The 21,876-nt window shown below is 50.3% G+C and overlaps 5 protein-coding genes across 8 annotated transcripts; 1 reads left to right on the top strand and 4 right to left on the bottom strand.

Annotated features, from left to right (window-relative positions):
• Nucleotides 1-57: 57 nt before the first annotated feature.
• LOC121598588 (MRG/MORF4L-binding protein) lies at nucleotides 58-1,200 on the bottom strand. Its single transcript, XM_041925629.1, has 2 exons — nucleotides 677-1,200; nucleotides 58-540 (listed from the first exon to the last, which is right to left on the bottom strand). The coding sequence occupies exons 1-2, from the start codon at nucleotides 1,095-1,097 to the stop codon at nucleotides 275-277; spliced, it is 687 nt and encodes a 228-aa protein (XP_041781563.1). The 5' UTR covers nucleotides 1,098-1,200; the 3' UTR covers nucleotides 58-274.
• Nucleotides 1,201-1,211: 11 nt separating this feature from the next.
• On the top strand, nucleotides 1,212-3,860 carry LOC121598586 (nuclear pore complex protein Nup75). Its single transcript, XM_041925627.1, has 4 exons — nucleotides 1,212-1,383; nucleotides 1,444-1,544; nucleotides 1,614-3,296; nucleotides 3,373-3,860. The coding sequence occupies exons 1-4, from the start codon at nucleotides 1,354-1,356 to the stop codon at nucleotides 3,734-3,736; spliced, it is 2,178 nt and encodes a 725-aa protein (XP_041781561.1). The 5' UTR covers nucleotides 1,212-1,353; the 3' UTR covers nucleotides 3,737-3,860.
• A 501-nt stretch (nucleotides 3,861-4,361) lies between these two features.
• LOC121599143 (keratin, type I cytoskeletal 9) lies at nucleotides 4,362-12,964 on the bottom strand. Of its 4 annotated transcripts, none has more exons than XM_041926693.1 (5): nucleotides 12,809-12,964; nucleotides 9,585-10,944; nucleotides 8,374-8,498; nucleotides 7,932-8,265; nucleotides 4,362-7,783 (listed from the first exon to the last, which is right to left on the bottom strand). In XM_041926693.1, exons 2-5 carry the CDS (start codon nucleotides 10,426-10,428, stop codon nucleotides 6,255-6,257), a joined length of 2,832 nt encoding a protein of 943 aa, XP_041782627.1. In that variant the 5' UTR covers nucleotides 10,429-10,944; nucleotides 12,809-12,964; the 3' UTR covers nucleotides 4,362-6,254. The 4 variants fall into 4 exon arrangements, with proteins under 4 accessions (XP_041782627.1, XP_041782630.1, XP_041782628.1 ...); XM_041926696.1 differs by lacking the exon at nucleotides 12,809-12,964 and adding an exon at nucleotides 11,929-12,765; XM_041926694.1 differs by lacking the exon at nucleotides 12,809-12,964 and adding an exon at nucleotides 11,067-11,249.
• A 679-nt stretch (nucleotides 12,965-13,643) lies between these two features.
• LOC121600447 (regulator of microtubule dynamics protein 1-like) lies at nucleotides 13,644-15,405 on the bottom strand. Its single transcript, XM_041929040.1, has 3 exons — nucleotides 14,911-15,405; nucleotides 14,529-14,729; nucleotides 13,644-14,448 (listed from the first exon to the last, which is right to left on the bottom strand). Exons 1-3 carry the CDS (start codon nucleotides 15,058-15,060, stop codon nucleotides 13,852-13,854), a joined length of 948 nt encoding a protein of 315 aa, XP_041784974.1. The 5' UTR covers nucleotides 15,061-15,405; the 3' UTR covers nucleotides 13,644-13,851.
• Nucleotides 15,406-15,644: 239 nt separating this feature from the next.
• Nucleotides 15,645-21,011, bottom strand: LOC121600440. The gene is made up of 6 exons (XM_041929030.1): nucleotides 20,609-21,011; nucleotides 19,679-19,992; nucleotides 18,785-18,843; nucleotides 18,547-18,670; nucleotides 16,507-18,469; nucleotides 15,645-15,846 (listed from the first exon to the last, which is right to left on the bottom strand). The coding sequence occupies exons 1-6, from the start codon at nucleotides 20,887-20,889 to the stop codon at nucleotides 15,714-15,716; spliced, it is 2,874 nt and encodes a 957-aa protein (XP_041784964.1). The 5' UTR covers nucleotides 20,890-21,011; the 3' UTR covers nucleotides 15,645-15,713.
• Nucleotides 21,012-21,876: the final 865 nt, after the last annotated feature.

Raw genomic sequence — 21,876 nt, forward strand, 5'->3', positions numbered from 1 at the left:
GTTTATTGGAGCTTTCGCGGTGTTCGTACCGTACCATTGGAAATAAAGAACAGCGGATTGATTTGGCTTTCGGTGTTCATATTTAATTCGTTTTCTTTTCATAATTCATTCCATGTGGATGGAAAATTAATACATATTTTCACGCAAACAATTCTTATTGTTCGTAACATGCGTGCAGCCATCCTCGTAAAACGCTTAGAATTCTTACGTTAAAGATATTTACATCAGCACTTTAACTATCTTTTTTGTTCTGGTCCAAGGAACAAATTAGAAGTTAGATTCGTCGTCGCTTCGTGCTCGGTCCGTTCGGTGGGGTGTTTGCCGGACTGGAAGCGTTCGAATGGCCCGGCTCTGTGGACAGAGATCCGCGTGTGCGTTTCTGCGATCGTTTCGGTCCACTGTCGTGGTTTCCGGCGTTGTCGCTATTTTTGGGCTTCATTTTACTGCTACCCGTTTCGCCGCGATCCTTAACGTCCTTGTCGTCCTTGTCGCCATCTTTTGCGTCTTGTCGGGCTGATGAGGGAACGGGTGTTTTGGCCGCTAGAAACGGGGGAATCAAATACGTTATTCGATATCAATGTCACAACGACCGACAGCTCCTAGCATCCCGGACGAGGATAGTTTCCCACGCGAACCATCGCACCGCAATGGAAAAGAAAAAGAAAAGCTCCCTTACCCGATGTTTTCAATGCTGTTGTTTCCGATTTAGTTTCCGGCTTCTTGGAATCATGTTCTCCCGTCGGTGCTGCTGCACCACCTCGCTCGGCGTCATCCTGTCGTCGCTTTGCAATGGCAGCACTAAATTCCGATTCCGGCAAGCAGAACTCGCTCTCATCGCTCACGAAAGGGACCGGCGGTTCCAGCTCGTCCAGGGCTTTTAGGTTGTAGAGGGTGCGAAGATGCGACCAGACCGCTTCACTGCTGATTTCCCGGTGCAGCGAGCGCGACAAGCGCTCCACAATGCACGCCATGAAGAAGTGCCGGTTGATGCCGACCGGCTTAACCCCGTCCATGGCAAGAAACAGCTGCGCTTCCTCTTCCGCCGTCCATTCTAGGTTTTGCTCCAGTTCTTGCTTTTCACGCACGGCCGCCATCATCGCAGCGGTGTCGAATGGACGGAAAATGTTTGCCACGCTCTATTCTTCGCTGGGTGCGGGACGATTTTGTCCAAGTCACAACAAAGCCTTTCCTGTGCTGTTGTTTGGTTGCTTTGATTTGGCGTTCTGTCATTACTGTCACTTCAGCTTTATTTGCTGGCTGTCAAAGCAAAACGGCGCGTGCAAATTCCAGCTTCTGGGTAAACAACTCTCTCTCTCTCCCTTCGATTAGAACACGGTAAAAGCATTTCCAGTCATGAGCTCCAAAGAACACGGCTCCGATATTGTAAGTAGAGCTTGCGTACCCCGCCTGCAAACGCTAACATCTCCTTTTCCACTTTGATAGAAAGTGCCAAACACGCTGGGGCAGCAGCAGGGATTGAACATTGCCTGGATAACGGATCAGCAGTTTGCCGCCTATGCATTCGGCAATGCGAAGCGAAACCGGTACAGTTTGCAAGCAGCTGAGAATGGCTGTAGTTTGTGCTGGTACTAATATTTTACCTTTTCTGTTAGTCCCCCAACACAGGGAAATGGTCTGTCGGTCGATGTTAATCTGGTCGGTGCCGATCTCATCTTCGACGATGCCACGATCCGGCCGATGATCACGGAAGCTTGTCGAGTGTTTTACGGTTTGCAACGGTTGCGGTACGGGCTCGCCGAGGGATCGAACAAACCCATCGATTATGTGAAGATATCGCAAAAGTATCGTTCCATCTTGCGCAAATCGCTCGAGAAGATGAATCTGCGCGTGCAGGAGCTACCGGAGAACGATCCAGCCCTGGAAGCGTACCGGAACTTGATAAGCCTGTTCTACTCGATCGAATGCACCTGGCATCTGCTCGAGTTTCTCGTCATCGATAGCAACTCGTCCGGGGCGATCGTTTCCTCGCTGCTCGAATGGATTCGCTTCCATTTTCCCGAACCGGAGCGTGCCGCCACGGAGATGCTGCAGAGCGGCCGTGAGCTAGACAAGCAGGACAACTACTGGCCCGTCGTGAAGGGGCTGGTGCTGCAGGGCCAAACGACAATCGCTCGAGCGCTGCTGCGCGTGCACACGAGCTCCGAAACGCACTGCTTCCAAGTGGCGGAACAGCTGCTCCAATCCATTCCAATCTACAGCGTGTACAGCGGGCTGTCCGTCCACCGGTACAAAACGCAATGGCAGTGCTGGTGCGACAATGTGCGCACGCTAGTGGCGGCGGGCAGCTTTGGAGCGGAACCTAAGCTGGAAGAGCTGCTGCGGCTGGTTAGCGGGGACCGGAAAGCGTGGATCGAGCAGTTGCGCTCCTCCAACTGCTGGTACGAGTATTTCCCCGGCTATCTGCTGTACACCGATTCTAGCTGCAAATACTATCAGCTGGGCCAGTACGCAAACGACTGGATTGCACAGTATCTGGCCGACTGGAGGGCAGACGGTGCGGGCGGAGGGGCGTCCAGTGAACGGCAGTTCAAGTTTCTCGATAAGCTGGTCCTCTCGGTGATGGAGAACAACCTGGTGAACGTGCTGCAGCAGATACAGCTGTTCCCGGACAATCGCTGGTTTGCGGTTCATATGGTCGATCTGCTGTACCATGCCGGACTGCTGGAGATGGGTGCGGCGGACGAACCCGACGACGGTACGTCTCCCTCGAAGCTTTCGCGAACCGGTGGAGGCGTGTCGGACGGTAAACTCGTACGCGAATCCTTACTGTTCGACTACGGATGTTTGCTCATGTCGCACAGCTCATTTTGGCAGATCGGGATGGACTATCTGGAGTTTTCCTGTACCGAGGGCTTGGGCGCTCGGGAAAGCCTGCTCGCCCGGGTTCCGTTTCAAACCGATCGGCAAGCGGATCGAATCATTGCCGTAGCGCGCCAAAACAACTATCCCGAGGTGGCGTCGGAAGTGTGCAAGGTAATGACCAAGCGCAACCTTGCCCAGAAGAACTACGGCAGCGCGCTCGACTGGGCGATCAGCTCGCGGGACGGCGCGTACGTGCGCGATGTGGCGAACATTTTCCTCGAGCACTACTGCAACCATGGTGTGCTGCTGTGCGAGAAGCAAATCGCCCATCTAGGCTCGAAGGTGTTCATCTCGCCCCGGCTAGTGTTTCTGCGCACGTACTACGATTTCCGCAAATCCTACCGCGAGCAGGCATACGCAAAGGCTGCAGAACTGCTGGTCCGTTTGATGGACTCCAAAATCGTACCGTCCTAGTAAGTGTGCCTCTAACGGAGGCTAATTACCTTCTACGCGCCCGTTGCTTATCATGTTGACATTCGACTTTTGCAGCTTTTGGCCGTGCCTGATGACGGACGCAATTCCTCTGTTGGAGTTTAAGGAGCCCATCATTCCCTCGAAGGAAACGTACACCATCCTCGAGCATTTGCAGCTGGATCTTGTTCCGATGCTCAGACATCGCCAGCAGAAGAAACTGAACGGCAGCGGCGGCGGCGGCGGTGGCGGCGGACAGGACAGCAAAATGGATACTGAGCAGACTGACGGCAAGGAAGGGCACGATCAGACCGCATTGATACCTAAATTTGCATCCAATCTGCTAAACAACTGCACGGAGGATCTTATCAAAATGCTCCGTCTAGCGTGCGCTCGTAATCTTGCCCGGGCAATCATCATCGAGAACACCGCCAGTGGATAAATGGGGCAGTGATGGAGTGCGAGATGAGTCGTGGTTTTTTTTCTGCATTTGGTACTTTTGTCCATTCTCTTTTCGATGTAGCGCATAAATACAAGTTTGTTTACATGTAACACAAAATTATGTTCTCACTGTTTCGTCGGATCACAAACAACCCACAAACCCTTTCTTTCAAATCCATCACCCTCTGTTGGGCGGTAGACATAAAAAGCGTTTTTGTTTTTTAAGAATAATTTATATCTATTTCTTTTTTTTTTGCTTTCCAAATTTCTTTCGTTTTCGTTTGAAATAATTTAAATTACAGGTCATTTGACAGTTTTTGTTTGTATGCGCGGTTCCTCTCCTACTCTACTACTCGTTTTGTTACAACTCTTCTACTGTATTTTATCCAACTATTCAACGTATGTACTTGTTCTGCTTCGTCTACTACTGTCTACAAACACACGCGCGCGCGTGTTTTCTTAATCTCATGTTTCGTTCATCTCATTCCAGTTATCCACTCATTGCAGTGCTACAATTTACTAGCTTTTTGTTTACTAACCCCTGTGTGTGTTACTATTTTTTGTTTTAATTTCTCCTTTGTATGTTTATGTTGGTTGGTGTATGTCTGTTGCGACCTTTCGTTTTCTATTGCTGAAATTAAGTATTGTCCTCGGCACGATCGCTCGTCCCAGTGGCCGTGACGTGCCCTCTGATACTCAAACTCTACTGTGTGTGTGTGTGTGTGTGTGTGTGTGTGTGTGTGTGTGTGTGTGTGTGTGTGTGTGTGTGTGTGTGTGTGTGTGTGTGTGCTCCTCTCTGTTATGATATTTATTGCCTTATGGTAAGAATTTACGATCCCGACAATCGAAAGCCCGCAGATCGTTAACTCAATCTCTGCCCCAGGTAGATGAATGCCGGCCTGCACAATTTGTATGCCGATTGTTTTTCTTTTCCTCCTGTACATACACCTCCACCACACGTGGAGGGTCCTGCCTTTCACCTGTACAATCAATCCAATAAGCACATTACACTACACACAAAAAAGGGCAGCTCAAAATATCTAGAATTACGCGCTCATGTCGCCTATTCTTGTTGCGTCACGGCTGGCTGGCTAGCTGTGTTAAGAAAATTTGCATTAAACTAAATCAAGCTAAAATTAAATAGAAAACGTTTGCTTCTACCCAACTAAAACCCTTAAAGTGTGAGTCTTTAATCTCTATGATTTTGTTCTCTCCATCTCTTTCTTTCTCTTCATTCGCGGGTGCACATTAGGAACAATGGCAAGCCACGCGTACTACAAAGCCAACCATTGGCCATTGGCGAGAAACATTCTCACTTTTGTTTTAAAAAAACCGTGCCAAAACTAACTCAATCGATGCAAAAAATAGTATACGACGAGATCTACTACTTAATTCACACTGTGCATGGCCGGACGGAACAGCAATCATACGATATCCTGCTTTGTAGTATGCTCTTTTGGCGGTTAACGAAAAATGAATTTACAATTGCTCAATCTCTTTGTTCCATTTCATTCAAGTAGGCAAAACTATAGGGCACAAGACACAAAAAACCAAACAAACTTCGTGTCAGATCCGAAGACGTAAAGTACACGTAACATCAGATCATCATCTCTGGCCTAAGAGTAGCATCGTTTCAACTCTGATCCTTTCTCAACCATTGCCTGTACCCTTTTTGTTCCTACAGAAAATCACAAATTTAAAGTCGAAAGCGCGCAAGGAACGTTCAATATTCCGTAGTGTGCGCGATCAATCGCGATCAGCTTTCGATTTGATACGGATCGCCAAAACGATCATAACAAATTCACACATACAAACAAACAAAAAAGGATGTGTGTGAGAGAGAGTCAATTAATTACAGTTTAGCTTACTTAATTACTTTCTTTATTTAGCAGCATTTTTGTCTTGTTTTCTCGTGTTTTTGTATGTTTTACTGTGACCCTACACAATATTGGTTGTTTGTTTAGCTCAACGTTCTCTCTTTCTCTCTCTTCTCTTCTCACTCTCTCGCTCTGTTTCTCGAGCTCTTTCCCATAATCTGTTTCTCCGTCCCGACTTTGTCTGTTTGTGTTTTTGTTTGTTTTTTAAATGTACTTTTACTTGCTACATTCCCCGCTGTCCGCTGTCGAACCACGCGCATCCTACCTGTCTAGGAGCGATAATTGATCGCATAATTCCTTTCTGCGCAGCACGCGCTCCTCGAGCCTTTGCAATAATGTAATGAGTAGCGCGAACAACACACGAGTTCGTTTTGCTTGACACCATTTGAAAACAGCTGATATAAGTTGCCTGTTGAGCCTTGCCTTGACTTCCCTCGGTGCAATCTGTCCACAGGAGTAGAGATCGCAGTTTTCCCTCGTCAGACACACCAGTCATGTACATAAGCTTGCTCCCGTCCCCTTCGCGTCCTACGGCTGCTTAAAGAGAAATGGTACTATTTCCGAAAACATGCTCGCAGGCGTCCTTACCCAACGTGTGAACAACCCGACGTGTGTAACACCGCGAACCAAACGAACTCGAGCCTAATTCGAACCGTTTGCCGACGAAATCGGTTGCTGCGACTGTTGCTGTGGTGATGGCTGTGGATCGGCCAAGGGGTCAACCTCGTCGTCCGGAGCGATCGAGCCTCTTCGAAGCTTTTTCGCCGCACTCGTCATTAACACGTTCGACGCAGCCGATGATGATGATGATGAGGATGAGGAGGAGGTGGAGGAGGAGGAGATGGTGGTGGTGGCGGATGCGGTGGCTGCAGCCGTCTTACCCTTACCCGATCGTGTCATGCGCTTGTTGCTGTTCGACGATTCGACGTCCTGGTGCTGTTCCGGCAAGAGCGAACCGTCGGCGATTGCCAGCTTCCCGTTCGCGACACCACTAGTAGCACTACTTTCCGCCACACCAACGTCCATCACTAGCACACCGTCAACACCACTTTCGCTTCGGTAAGCGTCACTACTACTGACCACACCGCCGCCACTACCACCGTCGGTTTGCTCGGCCGAATCAACCTCGGTTTCATTGTAATTGCGCTTTCTAGCGGCCACTGTTGTTCGTCCACCGTTTCGACCCACATTGTTGTTAGTTCGCTGTTGCTGTGGCTGCTGTGGCTGCTGCTGCGGCTGGTGTGGTTGCTTCGCAACGGCGAGACTGCTGCTGCTGTTCGTACTATTCACACTGTTACCGGTGTCGGCCACGTTTCCACCACTATTGCTATCGGTATTACCGCCACTTGTTCTGTTGCCCTCACTGGGCACCAGTGAATCATGCAGTTCATTAACTAACGGTTCACCACCGCTGCCTGCCGCACCACCGTTCACTGTCGCAGTGTTACTGTTGGCGCTGGCGCTACTGCTGCCGCCACCACCGCCGATGCCGGGATCAGGCACCGATCCTGGCAGCAGGGCAGACAAGGACGATACTGCTGCTGCGGTCGCCACCGTTGCTGCTGCCGGCAATGCGCCAGCGGCACCGGTTGTCGGTGTAGTTCGTAACTCATTGCTATTCGTAACTACGCCACCACAGTGCGTCCGATTGCTGTACACCATCATATCTTGATCATCACCACTACTTGAACTTTTATTCACCAGTCTGCTTGCGGCGTCAATCACGGTGCCGCCGCTACTACTACTTGCACCTCCAGCACCACCACCACCACCACCACCGCCACCGTTCACTAGATAGATCGGGGTAACACCACCGCCCAGTTCACCCAGCCTGACGCCTCGACCGCCGATGCTGTCCGGACCGCCACCGTCCGGATGGTGGTAGGCGTCGTGTCCGTGGCTGTTACTGTTGCTATTGCTGTCCTGCACATCCATCATCATCATCATCGAAGAGCTGCGCTCGTCGGTGGGCGTACTGCCGCTGGTCGGGTTGTTGCCGCTGCCGGAGAAGGGGCCCAAATTAGCCGCGATGTAGGCGCGTAGCTGGATCACCTCCTTTTCTATTTCGTTCCGCGCGTCCTTCGTCTGCTTTAGTTCCTGCTGAAGGAACACGATCGTACCCTGCATGCCCTCCACATCTTCGTCCAGCTCTTGCAGAAAATCATCCAGCTCTGTAACGGGTAAATCGGGCAGCAAAAGAAATAGTATTAATCGTACCGTCAAAAACCACGCCAATATGGGATAAGAAAGTCATTGGACGGGAAGAGACAAAGTTACATATTGCATTTGAATAAAGCCGGAAATGGAATGATTTCGTACCTAGCTGTGATTTTTTCACCTCCTCGTTGTAGCTCTTCTGCAGCGCAAGCTCACTCTCCAGCTTTGCCAGCCGGCCGTTCGATGTCATTTTGCCCAGCTCTTCGTTTTCCTGGTAGAGCAATCGGCATTTGGCCATCAGTCGCTTGCCGGTGTTCGAGTCCGGCGTAAACTTCCACGCCGACAGTTCGTTCTGTGTTTCCTCCAGCTTCGCCTTGGTCGCCTGCAGTTCCGCTTTAAGCTTCTGAAAGAGTATATTGACCGCGGGATCGAGCAGGGCCGATCGCAGTGCAGCCGGACCGGGTGCCTGGGCCGATTTCAGTTCCGCTATTTGTTTCTATACGAAAGGTAAAAGGTAAAGGCACACTCTCAGCATGGTTGTCATTGGTTACGGGCGTTGCAGCAGCAGCGGGAGGTGAAGCGCAGCTCGAGCAGGCCTACTTACCGAAAAGTCGCGCATTTCCTGCTCCTGTACCGCGACGCGCCGTGCAAGGATGCGTTCCCGGCGCTGAGACTCGCTATACTGTTGTTTAATCTTTGCCTCGGACTCCTTCACCGCCTGCAGCTCCTCTGCAAAGGGGTTGAGAGGGAAGGAAGAAAGATAATGATACAGTTTGTTTTCTTTAAAATATCACACGCATGATCACAGGTGCGCAACGGAGAGGACAACCTTTGCATCCTTCTATGACTGCATGACGTAACCTTCAAGCACCCTTTCCACCCATTCTCCCACGATCAAACTGAAGAAATCTGATAAACCCGGTTCAGTGAACCTTAGACACCGTGTGCTTCTGTTTCTTTTGATATTTTTCTGATTTGTTACCCCTCCTTCATTTCCACCACAATTCATTCACCGACCAATGGCACGAGCCAAATTTCACCCCCAAAAAACAAATGTGCATCATCTGAAAAAAATGATACTATTTTTACCATTGTTTGTATTTTGATTTTCATTCCGTTTACTTTCACTAGCATTTCGTTAACCATCGCGCCTCGTTGTCCTTCTTTTGTCCTTTTTTTTTTGCTGCATGTTTTGGGTGCGTTTGAGCGCCAGGAAAGGGGCCGGAGCGCGCAAACAACGACGCACACGACGTACCGGCACACAACGGCACAACACACAAATACGCAAACAATTCCATCGAGTCGAGTCAACACACCATCATCATCATCATCATCAATATCCAACGGTATTCGCTCTTTACTTCGCTCAATTTTTGTGCGCCAGCGCAATTTAACCTCCTTTCCCCACACGTTGCAATGGTTGTAAGCTTCTTTAAAACACGATCCGCGCCCGATGCAAAGAACGGGCGGTCGCTTTTGTGATTAATCATGTTACAAATGGTTGTAAATTTACTTACTAAACATGCATACAGACTGTAACAGAAATCTGAAATTTAAAATTTAGTAAAATCAATCCAGTCTTTATCTAATTTGCCAAACCGAACGAAAATGTTCTTCTGCTCCTCTTAAACATTTATAGAGGCTTTCCAAAATCCGACTCGCAGGACAAAAGTGGTTCCCGAAAGCATTTCAAACTATTCAATAATAAAAAAAGATAGGTTTTCCAACTTGCAGATAAAAAGTGTTCTTTGCAATCTAAGCTGAAGTGACTGTATTAGTTGAAACCCATTCCGTTGTCATATCGGATCTGCTTACCTTCTAGCATTCGGTAGTGATAATCCACGGCGTGTTTGTCGGTCACATCACGCCCACGAAGCGGTATCGTAGTAGCGGTACCTGACAATACAGGTACGTTGGGATTACTGTCACCACCTTCACCGTTCGGCACGACGATGCTGCTGCTGCTGCTGCCGGCGACCATCAAGGAACCACATCCCGACAGAGGTAACGGCTTCGGCCCACCAATATCGCCACCAGTCAGGGAGGCGGGCGATGCTGCCGCCAGTGGCGTGGATGTGCCACCGGTCGAACCGACCTCTACCGAGGCGAAGCTATCCGACGTGGCAGCAGCCACTCCCTCATCGGCCCCCGGTGGACTGGAGGTGACAGCGGCTGCTGCTGCTGCCGCCGGTGCCTTATCCGAATCGCAGCTGCTCGTCGCATCGGTAGCATCGCTGGGACCGGCGACCCCGGGAGCAGCATTGCTTCCATCCTGTGCAGCGGGATTGGTTGCCGTACCACCGACAACCTCTTTGCTGTGGCTAGTGGTAGTAAGAATGGTGGCGTGACTGCTATTGCCTCCTGCTTTGATGGCGGGAAGCGTTGTGGACGCACTGACACCGCTTCCGGTAACAATATCCGCCGCCGGTGCTGCTGGTACACTCAGCGTGGCCGTTGCTGCTGTGGGCGGGCCAGTGTTTGTCGGTGTTGGGACTGCCGTGGCTCCTGCCACTACTGTCGCCGATGATGCAGACAAGACGGAAGCGGTGGCCGCTGCTGGCACAACATTTTGCTGGTGATGGTGATGATGATGAAGATGATGATGATGATGGTCTGGGGCAGGCTGGGCGGTCGCAGTGCTGTCTTCAGGGGCACTCATCGCTCAAACCACTTGTAGTGTGTTCCTATGCCTGTTTGTTTGTCTGTACGTTTTGTGGATCTCGTTTCCAGCTCGTTTCGTTGCAAAATATCTAGTAAAAACACAGCGTATCGCCACGTGTACAGGGACTCCGAATAACGAACAGAGCAGTGCTCCTTGCGACTCCGACACTACCGAACCACAGCACACCTTTACAATCGAAATTTGTGTTACGAAGGGCCGTTCAAGCCGGCGTCCAGAGCGCAGCTCTTATATGCTTGGGTGTATGTACCCCCCCTCGTTATACGCTATACGTTTCAATTTTACTCCCAAAACACAACACTTCCGAACACAAGATGCCTTCCCGTTTGCGTTCTGCGCCAACTTCACCGTCCACCGGAACCGGAAAACACTGTCCTCTCGCGCTACTTCTCGCTCCACCAAACAACCGCCTCAGCACTACAGACCAATAAACTGTTCAACACGACACAGACACCGTTCTTCATGCACTTGTAAACCGATTGAATGTTTTCTGATCTGAAAGTAAAGAAATGTAGAAGGGAAAAGGGACATTGAGCGAAGATGCGTTATTTGCGCTGATTTCAGGAATATTTTGCTGACATATTTTGCAGTAGCTTCTTCCAGCAGAAAAACACAACCTTACACCCTTGGCGTTCTTCTTCAGATTAACTTGAAAACCCCTCTCCGTTGGTCGGTACGTGTTTGTGTGTACGGATTTCGAATAAACTGTGTTGTTGAGAATTTGGCTTCTCTTCATACACAGATACTAGCCGCCCTACAAAACAAAACAACGATTGTACAAACAATAATCACTAGAAAATAACCCTCACGCATGCCATCGTGGTCCACCAGTGGCGACTTTTTGCATTGCTTCAAGCGTTTTTTTTTTCGCTGCTTCTTCATGTGTTAATATCTTGATTCTCTTATTATTTTTGTGCTGCCTTTCTCCCTTGCCGTTTGCTTCCACCATTCATGCCCACACAGTCCCCACAACCGCCCCAACCCCCTTTCCCATGCGCACAGGTGTGTGCGTGTGGCTGTGTGCATGAGTATGCGGAGGAGACCGCTTCGGCACTACGACTCGCTCGCAGGCAGACACTCGCTTGCTGGGATGGAGGTGTGTGTTTTTTCTTCTTTCTCTTCTCATTACATTATGTTGCTCCTTGTGCTTGGATCACATTCACATACACATACACACACACAGCTTCGTTCTTGCGCGCGGGGAGAGGATATATATGCTCGCCGTAATTCGCACTGTCTCTCTTTCTCCCCAGCGCCTAGCGCCGCCGTATTTTCATTCGCTTTTGCTGTTTGCCAGTGTTTCCCGCCGTTTCCGCCACACCGCCCCCCCACCCCCCACGTCATTCAAACACCTTCTACGGCGCACACACACGCTCTCTGCCCTACTTCTCGGGAGCACTTTCCATCTACCCTTATCTCCCCCCCCCCCTGTTTCCCCCAGCCCACCACACCGTTTCACGTCCACAAACTGCTGCCCACCTCCGCGCGATCATTGCGCGATGACCGCCTCTGCGTCCTCTGTGGATAGGGATTTTCCTTCTGCTTTTCCGTCAACCCCATCCCATGCTGCAATTTCAATCTTCCATTTCATTTTGGTGGCATCCACCAAATCTGCGGACCCGTCCGAACGCGGCGCCACACGTAACAACGCCTTCAATGTGAGACTATATGCTTCGCCTTCCTCCGGTCCTCGCAACAACACTCCCACCGCACACGATGCTTATGCCCTTCCAAAAAAGGCGGCGGTTCCATTTCCGTACAAATTCTGGCAGTTCATCATTCTCAGCAGATCGGGAAAATAAGGGAAGAGAAGCAGCATATTTAGCATGGGACACACTTGATCCTCTTGCGTGCGCATACACACACGCACACATTCACACAAGCATATCGTTTCACATTCAAACTCTACGCTGCCACACACTCTCTCTCACACACACACACACACATACACAAACACGTACGCGGGCGCGCGCGCACGCACGCACGCACACAAGCACACAGGGCACACGTCGTCGCATCGGGGTAGGCGGCTCGCAAATGCAACTTTTCGTGCCAAATTTTCGCCCCTGTCCGGCAGAGCAGTGGCCGGAAATGGGCGATTTGGCGAAAAAAGAACCACATTCCACCGTTTCGGTCACCAGCGCGAAGGGCGTATGTGGCACCGAAACTACCAACACCAGCGAATCACGGTGTTCCCAATTTCGACGCAGGCAGAGAGCGGCGTTTCAGCGCCACACAGCAGCAGCAGCAGCAGCAGCAAACCACACACCAGGGGCCAGGCCAACACTTTTCGACCACTTTTTACCGCCCGCACCGCAGCCCTCCCGCGTGGAAAACATGCACTTGCGGACGCATTTACCTTGCACTGCACGTTGTCAATGTTTTCGGACCGTTTTCGATCGGTTTTCGGGGTGAAAACTTGCACCAAAAATGCTCACCACCAGCCCGAAGCCATAATTCTCGCACACGCTCGCGCACACACAAACACACACGCACGCGGGCACACACTTACGCAGCGAACGAAATAGGGGATATTTCTGTTTTCACCACGCTGCTGTTTGACAGCCAGGAGGGTTATTTCTTTGCCCACACTATGGTCGACGGCAGCGCCGACTGGTGGTCAAAAAACAGCTGTGACGTTGTTGATTCAAACTGATCGTTCAGTTCGGCATTCGATACCGTAATTGAAGCTAGAAACTAGATTAAAGGCTTGAAGCTGCGCATCAGTGCCTACAACTGCAGACTTAGATTCTTTCTTCTTATTTGTGGAGATGAAAAGTAAATTAGCCGCTGATTAATTATTGTTGTTACGTCAAAGGAGAAGAATCACATGGGCTCAATGTAGAAGATTCAGATCTATTTTGATTTAAAACCGTTACCATTGATCATTAGTTTGCACATTCATTACTTAATCTCTCTGTAAATTCTCCAAAGATTGCGCTCTAAATCAGTACGCTTCGTTCGCTCACTCTTGTTGAATGCTGATGAAAGGGGCCAAGCATTATCGCCTGTTTACAATGTTTCCATGTTTCGGTTAAATTTTGTACACTTTAACGATTCGTGTTTTCCACGATTCGATACATTTAATACGCTTGGATCTATACCGTACGGCATCGTACATCATTTATCAGCATTTCTAATTGCAGTTTTGTACCATGGAATAAGAGCTAAATAATTCAGCCAACGCAAAACAATCCGGAGCAATAACTCCAGCTACTACACCCTGCTGGAATGAGCCCTTTATTCAATTTTTGTTACATTCTCTATCCCACTCTCTCTCCCCCTCTCTTTCTGTAAATACTATTGCAAAAAAGCAATGAAAAACTGTATTGCCGAAAGATTAAACTGTCCCTTAACCGTCTGAATAATCATTCACCATTCGTGTTCCAAATCTATCCTTTTTTACATCTTTTTCAGCAACTTCGTTGCCTCCTCTTTGCACTGCTTGTCGTCCTCGTTCAGCACGGCCACGTTGGCCGCCAGCGTCATGAACTCTTTTGCCTTTTCCGCCTGCTTGAGCGCCTGGTACGTTTTGGCTAGCATCAAATGGTTCATTGAGTAAAAGCTGGGCTGCGTGGCTTCGGCCTTCTCGAAGCACTCGAGCGCCTGCTCGTACGTACCGGTCGGCGGCGTCGCAAAGATGGCCGACACAATCTTGCGCTGGTACCAGGGCAGATCCGCTAGCCCGTAGTAGAAGTGGCCCAGGATGTACCAGCTGGTCGGGTCGTTCGGGTTCAGCTCGACCGCACGCTGCATGTGCTGCTTGACCGTTTCCAGCTGCGTCACGCGCTCCTTTATCCCCTCCAGGCTGCTCTTCGCGTCCAGCAAGATGGAGTACCACTTGTGGGCAGCAAAGTCACCGTCGTTCAGCTTGAGGGCTTCTTCCGAGTAGCGGAAAGCTTCCCGCACCAGCTCCTCCTTGCGCGGGCTTGGCGCGGGTTTCGAAAGTGAAAAGGTCACCCGCGCGAGTCGCCACTTAATGTCGTACGTTTCCTGCGCCTAAAAATGGGTCAACCGAGCGGTGCCAGAAGGGGGGGTATGAAATTATTCAATTAAGCGCCACGCCGCATCGCACTTACCGGATACTTTTGCAGGAGATCGTACGCCTCCTGGAAGTTGTTCTCGTCGAAAAGCTGATCGGCGTGCTGGATGGTCTCGCTAAGGGTCTTCACTGTTTCATCAGCCATTTTGGTGGTTTTGGGTGATTCTTGCTTGCTCTCCTTGGACGAAAACAGCGACAGAGAGGTCACGAACAGCAAAGGTCGGATGTAAACCGTGGGCTAAAGTAGTGAAAGCAAATCGTTCAGTCAACACTCGCCTTAATGCACTGTTAGAAGCTGCGCTTGGAACAGCCAACACATCACTTTATATGCATGCACTCTCGCATCGACACAAGAATTCACACAAGACCCGTGCGGGCGTGTGTGCGTGTTTGTGTTTGCATGCATTATAGAAGAATACCTTTTGTTTGCTGCCCGCCGTATGCAGCCGACGGAGGAAGAAATTCGTACTCTTGTGTCCGATCACCGCCTCTTTTGTGATACGCAGCGCGTTGATTAGTAATCGGCCGTACCGCTGAATAATGATGCTGCCTCCGTTTCGTGCAATCATGCTCTGCGATAGCGCAACGCTGTGTTGTTTGACACTTTGAACCCCCGACGACGACGACAACAGCAACAACACACACACAAAACAGCTGTTGGGCTACAAATTCCGAGCGAAGCAGGGCAGGAAGGCACTATCGTTTCCCTTTCGTTGCGTAAGGTGAACTAAAACTAAACGCACTGCGTTCGATACACGAAACCGATACCGGTCTGGGCTTACGCTACGGATTTTCTCCTAAACTCCGATAAACGTTCCAAGGTCCAAGAAAAGAAAACATAAATAGATGCCTTCCTGCTCTAGGTGGCACCCTTCTTATTTACACTCCTTCCAAAACCCTCTCCTTCGTAGAGCAAAACCATAACAATAAATGCCGAGTGCGAGGGCTAAAGCCCCGTCTACACGTACCTCAACTTTGGTCGTGCAAAAACGGTAATGTTTGACAAACAAAACATTTCCGCATTCTCAGCAGGCATTGTTTCTGCACGTGTTGGAAGAATTTCTGTACTGACGACGCGAGTGACTTAAAATTGATCATAATTCGTAATCATTCAGTAGTGTTTTTTTTACTTTTCATTAGTTTATTAGACAGCGATTAGTTTACTTGATTGTCAATTGAAAAGACAAAATATCATCTTTGTGGATTGTGCTAGTGAATATCTTTAGCAGGAGTGTGAAGACCTTAGCCGAACTCGTGGACCTGGGCTGCTGGTATTGGTGAGTGCATTTTGGCGACTGAGTCTTGCTGGTCTTTCCGGGCAGGTTTTCTCCGAGTCTGCAGTTTTGTTGAGCAGGCTGAAAAGATTAAAAGGAACTAGATAATGTTCGCTATAATGACGAGCTATACGAGATGTACGGCGACCTCACTGTCGTACAGCGTATAAAGCTCGCCAGGCTCTGGTGGGCTGGCCATGTTATACGCATGGAAACGGACGACCCAGCCCGTAAAGTCTTTTTAGGCCGTCCACAAGGACAGAGGAGGCGTGGTAGGCCCAAATTGAGGTGGCAAGATGGCGTGGAGGCGTCCGCCATTAAGGCCGGGATAACGGACTGGCAGACGAAGGCGCGAGACCGTGAGACGGTTTCGGACACTCCTGAGGCAGGCCAAGACCGCAAAGCGGTTGTAGTGCCGGATAAGTAAGTAAGATAATGTTTCCTACATACCAAGCATTGTCGAAAGAGTTGGGCCTATCCCGCACCAGCAACTCATTTCGAGATCCTCACGGACCTGAAGCTGTTCCCTGTTATATCATGGAACTGAAACTGATACCAAACTAAGCCTTAACCTACTAAGAATGTAGAGTTGATGCATAACCTATCTCATTCCATGGTGATCTAAAACAGTTCCAAGTCCTGTGAATCTGCGTGAACTAATCCAAGAACTGAACAGTGAAGGAACGAAACGTAAACACTAACAAACAGAAAGATATTCACGGTACAAAGCCCCAGTAGTACCTGTTTTCGGAATTATACTGCCGGAACTCGAGTATCCGCACGGGCAATGGGTAAGGTATGCGGTTTTGATGGCTCCAGCGAAACCGTTTCGTTCCATCTGGCCCACCGGTCCCCAAGCGACATCCAGCCGGATAGCGGCGTAGTATCAGCGGTGGAAATTCCGTCCCATCGTCGGACCCGTCCAGCTTAGAGAGGCGAATCTTCTGGATCACGTAATGGATGGTTGTCTTCCACCAGACGCGAGCTCGTACAATCGACACTGTCGAAGACCGATCGTCCGACAGGACGCTCAGGTTGTTTTCACTCCGGTTCGCATACTTCGGGCACCATTCGCGGTAGGCATCGAAGAACATAAACTTGTGCTCAACGGACGACATCCGGTGATGGTGAGCACGCTTCAACGATGCCTGGGTCGGTGTATTGAGACGGGTGATGAGGGAATCCATATTACTTCCGCGGCGTTTCAGCCGCTTCTTGCGATTGTGCAGATCGTGTGCGTCCTGTTCCTCCGACTTGCGATCGGTTCGTTTCGTCACCTTTACGTTAAAGCGTGGCTCATTGTTAGCATCACCGAATATGCCGCGCAGCTCCGCTATCTTGATGAGATACTTCGAATCGAGCCGTATTACTTCCTTGCGCTTAATGAGTGACAGATACACTCCACACTCCTTAAAGTCGAGACAGTTGTCCCTTTGAGGACAGAAATCGGGCAGCTCTACCACCTCGAACTGATCCGTCGGTGGTACGTTGACCTCCTCTTCGGAGTTTTTGCGTGTGCTCGCTCCATCTGCGCCTCCCTCGGTTCCATCGCGTTCTCCGCCCTCGGAAACTTCAGCATTCTTGGCCCGTGCTGCTGCTTCTTGCTGTCTACCGAGTAGCCGGTTGACCAGCGTGTTTCCTGCCGCTTCGGCGAGTGCGGCCATCTCCCGCTCCTTCATCGCCTTATAGTGCACGTCGAACGCCTTCTGGTTGGTGTACTCGACTGCCCGCTGCACCATGGTATCGTTCTCCGTCTCCACGATCGAGTGCGTTTGGTAGAGTATGAACTGTACCTGCGGTCGTGACATGGCCAGCTTCAGCGTTTCGCGTTGCTTTTCGAGCAGCTTCGAAACCCGCTGCCGGCTATCGTCCGTCATTTCCGACTCGGACAACATTTCCAACATCGAAAGATCGCCGCCACGGCTACAGATCAGATCAATCGGATCACTGACGGCACTGTACGAGCTGGGTGGGTTCGCCAGGATGCCCACCACCTTGTCCACTATCGGTGAACCGTGCGGGATATCGGCGAATGGTTCGGCGAACAGCTTCACGTTGGTCACGCCCAGCTCGGCCATATACTCGCGATACTCGGCCAGCTTGCTGCCACAACCGAAGGCAACAAAGTTGCGCACACGATTACAGTTCGCCAGCAGGGACGCTAGGTAGGCAGTGGACCGTGGCGAAGCTATGTGCGTCTGCAGTACGTCACCCTGCACCTCGAAGTAGTCCAGCAGATTGGAGAACACGGTCGGACCGATGGTAAACGAACGATCCTGTATGATGAACTGATGATCGACGAAGATTTGCGATTGCACAAATTTCGACCGATCCTCCGGGTAGATGAAGAGCACCTGCGGACAGAGCCGGTCCCACTTGTAGCGATTGAGCGTGAGCGGGATGTAGCCCGTCTTTTCCCGCGGGCTAAACAGATTGAGCAAACTCTGAAAGCTTGCCGTTGCAGGCGGCTCTATCAGTTCGAAGCCAAGCTGCTTCAGGATTTCGTTCGCTTCCTGTTTCGTGCGGATGCGAAACGTGTTGATCCAGCCGGTTATGATGGGATTCGAGACTACGACCGCAACCTTGTTGTCCTGCAGGTGCAGTGGTAGCAGACATTGCATGTTGTACGCACTGTTCTGGATGCGGATGCGTGTAAGAGCGGCCGCAATTTTAACACTATTCAACTCAAGACATCGTTCAATTTCTGCAATTTAACAGCGAGCAACAGCAATTCGAGGGGTAAGCATATGTTTTCCGTATCGAAATATTGGCTCTACTTACCCAGCAAGTGTGCCTCGTGAAACAGTTGATCCTTCTGTGGCACCGTATCCGGTTCGCGTTTTACAAACTTCCGCAAATACATATCGTACAGCAGCAACCATACGCGGGTCGTTTCGTGGGCAAGCTACGAGGGAAGAAAGTCGAAGCGGAAACCATCGATAGTATAGTGGCAACCTTGAAAACTAGACAAAAGATCAATGGTACGATTTATGTTGCTAGCATTTGATTGCCTACTTACCATCGGGTAGCTTTCGTAAAAGCCAATATTTCGCAGTGCCTGTTGAAGCACCAGCTTGACTGCAAAAAAGCGAAAATATGGTAAAAAAGGGGCGAAAACTGTACGCTGGACTGTCCTCCCCCTCGACGCTACCACTATTTAAATTGGTCCTACGGTTCAACGCATTTCCAAACACACCCTCCATCGAACGACGGGAACTGAAGCCGGGTCATAAATTTTATGTCACATATTCTTATTGCTTTCCAATAACGGTCCCCAATCATGCATCGCTTCCAATTGGTTTGGTTTCGTTTCTTACTAGAAAGTTCCAGTTTTCTTAGGTCAGGGCAATGCAGATGATAGTCTCCAATCACAGACCCGTAACAAGAACACAAGAACACAGTGCAACTATGATAACGGAATTGGTCCCAAACACGTGATGTTTTGGGCAAGAATTCATGGGGCCGTCGAATAGGGGGAGAAGGAAATTACTTTTCTACCAAACGAAGCAAACATGCAAACGATGGAAAATCCGCCAAACAAAAGCAAAGCGCTCGCTATTTCGTGACATCTTTATAGCCGGCTACTGCCAGGTGGCAATGTAAAGAATTGTTGATGAGGCACGCCCTGGCTTAGCGAAGCCCGGCGTGTTTATCAGCAATTTTACGGCCACCACGAACGCCACTTCTGCTGCGAAACAGCGCGAAAACGAGCCACATTTTTTGCCAATTCACTTCACGCCGCTTATCGCAGGATCTTAGTAGGCGCTCGTGGTTTTGGTAGCAACAAGTAAGAGGTAACCACACCTGGCCGTTTTCATCAATATCGATATTTTCGGAATACATTGGAGCAACTGTATACACCCAGAAGAAGGAAGTACTTCCTCTTAGCAACTCAGCGGGGAGTAATACCTACACCGATAGACGTCGTAAATCATGGAGTACACTTTGCGCATCTCGTACTCGTCGTCGAACTGTACCGGCAGCGGTGGTTGGTGCAGCAACTTGCCCGCCCGCACGATGTCCTCCAGCCGCCACTGGTTGTAGGCGGCAATGTCGCAGAAGTCGATCGGATTGTCCAGAATGCAGAGGCGCCGCCGTCGTCGGAAGGAAGGCGTGGACGAATCGCCAGAAGCCGGCGAAGTCATCGGCGATACCACCTCATCGATGGATTTGGCCTTCACCTCCCAGTAGGTGTGGTCGACCTTCTCCAGGGAGCTCTTCAGCTGGCTGCACGCGGTTGAAGAATGAAGTACTTATAGTTTCTGAAAGGCAATTACCGTGCGTGCAGTGAAAACTGGGGAGCGCTGGTGTGAGTGTGAATCGTGACAGTTGAGCAAAACGTTCCGCGTTTGACCTGAATACGGTTCCGCACCGCAATGCGACTGCTGAGTTCCCGTGGGAAGGGCACAGCCTGCTCGTGGCGGGACACCGGGCTTTGAAGAATCAATCAACCCGGGTCCGGGTGGGGGTGGGGGTAGCGCATGCAAAAAGTAGACTATTTATTTGACGAACCGCAAAATGGGGGGTCCTCGCCACCTTGCGCGAGTTCCTCTTCGTTGCGGAAGTTCTTTTCGTTCCTCAGGGGGGAAAAACGCGTGATCGCTTTGTGCAATGTGTCGCGTGCAACAAAGTGTGTGTGTGTGTGTGTGAAGCTCGGGCAGGGCATGGCAGTAGGTCAGAAACAGTTGCACTTGTCGTTACTATTCAATTCCATCACTTTTCACTGTCATAGTACCGCCACTCGCACCGATACTGTCCTTGATCTATTGCACTATTTTCGTGAGCGAACAGGTCAAGTGCGTGTTGTGTGTATCCTTTTTTTTGCCCCAAAGCACCTACTCACATGCCTTGCTCCGTGGCCGCATTGATCTTCTTCTGTTGCTCAAGCAGGCGGAAGTACTGCTTCAGCTGCCATTCGAACTCACTCGGCAGCTGTAACGGTACGCGATCGCTTGCCGTGATCGTATGTCCAAAGGCGGTGATGGGTTTCGTCCTACACAGCAGCTCCTCCAGCACGAGTATCTCGCGCAGTATCTCCGGATAGACGGAGAATATATCCGCTCGGCTAACATAAAACAGATGATTGGATACCATCTTTGACACGACCACCGGATCGGTGAGCATTGGGCGCCACGGCACCAGGACACACGACCGCGAGCTTCCGACGACGACCAGCGACTGTCGTCTGGCAGGAAATGTTGGCCGCTTCCTTGTTCGCCCAATGCAGGCTCGTCAGTAACGACGCACGAACGTCGTAAATACAGCCACACAGGTGAGAGACCTTACTGGGTGGGATGGTGCGCATAGGCTTCGCTCGTTCGCGAGGGAAGGCGCTCGTTTGAAAGAGCGAATGCACGTGGTCACGAACTTGTTACGGGACAACAAGCAAGGCAAGTTGTTTTGCACTTTAAGCACGGTTTTCTGCCCTACATTTGGCAATATGCTCAAACGAAACTACTGTGAATTCGTTACTCATGGTAAATGTCACCGAGTTTACTTGCAGCAACTATTTTCTGCCCTTAAATCCTTAAAAAGGCTATTCACATGGGAACACTTGCACTGGGCACTGTGGGAAGCAAAAGAGACGCGAAAACGATAAAACATCGCGTACACAAAAGTTTATCGCCTGTTAAGTTTGCCAGCCCGCGTTGCCCTGTGCGTTGTGCGGCTTTTGCTTACGTTTCGTGTGTGAACCGTACACAGGTCCCCGGAACGGACCACACGCCGACCCACAAAATGACGCGCCTTTACAAGGTGCATAAATTATGTTCGCCACTTGCCTGCCGCCAGACGCGTCACGCAAAGACAAAACTTGGCAGCTAACAGCGCTGTGTGGAGCGTTTGGAACCGCAAGCGGAACGAACAAGTTTCAACAACACTCTCGAACTCAAACACATAGTTCAACTCGCATGTGAACTCCCGGCTCTATGCCGTTCGGAGTAAAATGGGATTTTCCAACGGTGATAATGATCGAAGCGATTTAGTTACGACCGAAATGGAATGAAATGGTGAAGAGCATCCAGCGTTAACACGCCACTCCTGTGGTGTTAAGCTGTTGAGTTTGGGGCTCATTTACTTACCTCGTTGTGTGCGCGAATGCTACCAATCCCA

This window comes from Anopheles merus, chromosome 3L (assembly GCF_017562075.2).
Source record: "Anopheles merus strain MAF chromosome 3L, AmerM5.1, whole genome shotgun sequence".
Classification (NCBI taxonomy): domain Eukaryota; kingdom Metazoa; phylum Arthropoda; class Insecta; order Diptera; family Culicidae; genus Anopheles; species Anopheles merus.

Excerpts from the sequence above, each read along its gene's own strand:
- LOC121598588 (XM_041925629.1), bottom strand. The coding sequence starts at position 1,097 with ATGATGGCGGCCGTGCGTGAAAAGCAAGAACTGGAGCAAAACCTAGAA. Across the intron at positions 541-676 it reads AACAGCATTGAAAACATCGG|CGGCCAAAACACCCGTTCCC; the intron begins GTAAGGGAGCTT and ends CCCCGTTTCTAG.
- LOC121598586 (XM_041925627.1), top strand. The coding sequence starts at position 1,354 with ATGAGCTCCAAAGAACACGGCTCCGATATT. Across the intron at positions 1,545-1,613 it reads GGCAATGCGAAGCGAAACCG|TCCCCCAACACAGGGAAATG; the intron begins GTACAGTTTGCA and ends CTTTTCTGTTAG. Across the intron at positions 3,297-3,372 it reads TCCAAAATCGTACCGTCCTA|CTTTTGGCCGTGCCTGATGA; the intron begins GTAAGTGTGCCT and ends CGACTTTTGCAG.
- LOC121599143 (XM_041926693.1), bottom strand. The coding sequence starts at position 10,428 with ATGAGTGCCCCTGAAGACAGCACTGCGACCGCCCAGCCTGCCCCAGAC. Across the intron at positions 8,266-8,373 it reads AGGAAATGCGCGACTTTTCG|AAACAAATAGCGGAACTGAA; the intron begins GTAAGTAGGCCT and ends CCTTTCGTATAG. Across the intron at positions 7,784-7,931 it reads GGTGAAAAAATCACAGCTAG|AGCTGGATGATTTTCTGCAA; the intron begins GTACGAAATCAT and ends TACCCGTTACAG.
- LOC121600447 (XM_041929040.1), bottom strand. The coding sequence starts at position 15,060 with ATGATTGCACGAAACGGAGGCAGCATCATTATTCAGCGGTACGGCCGA. Across the intron at positions 14,730-14,910 it reads CGGCGGGCAGCAAACAAAAG|CCCACGGTTTACATCCGACC; the intron begins GTATTCTTCTAT and ends TCACTACTTTAG. Across the intron at positions 14,449-14,528 it reads ATCTCCTGCAAAAGTATCCG|GCGCAGGAAACGTACGACAT; the intron begins GTAAGTGCGATG and ends ACCCATTTTTAG.
- LOC121600440 (XM_041929030.1), bottom strand. The coding sequence starts at position 20,889 with ATGCTCACCGATCCGGTGGTCGTGTCAAAGATGGTATCCAATCATCTG. Across the intron at positions 18,844-19,678 it reads GATTTACGACGTCTATCGGT|TCAAGCTGGTGCTTCAACAG; the intron begins GTAGGTATTACT and ends GCTTTTTTGCAG. Across the intron at positions 18,470-18,546 it reads TCACGAGGCACACTTGCTGG|AAATTGAACGATGTCTTGAG; the intron begins GTAAGTAGAGCC and ends GTTAAATTGCAG.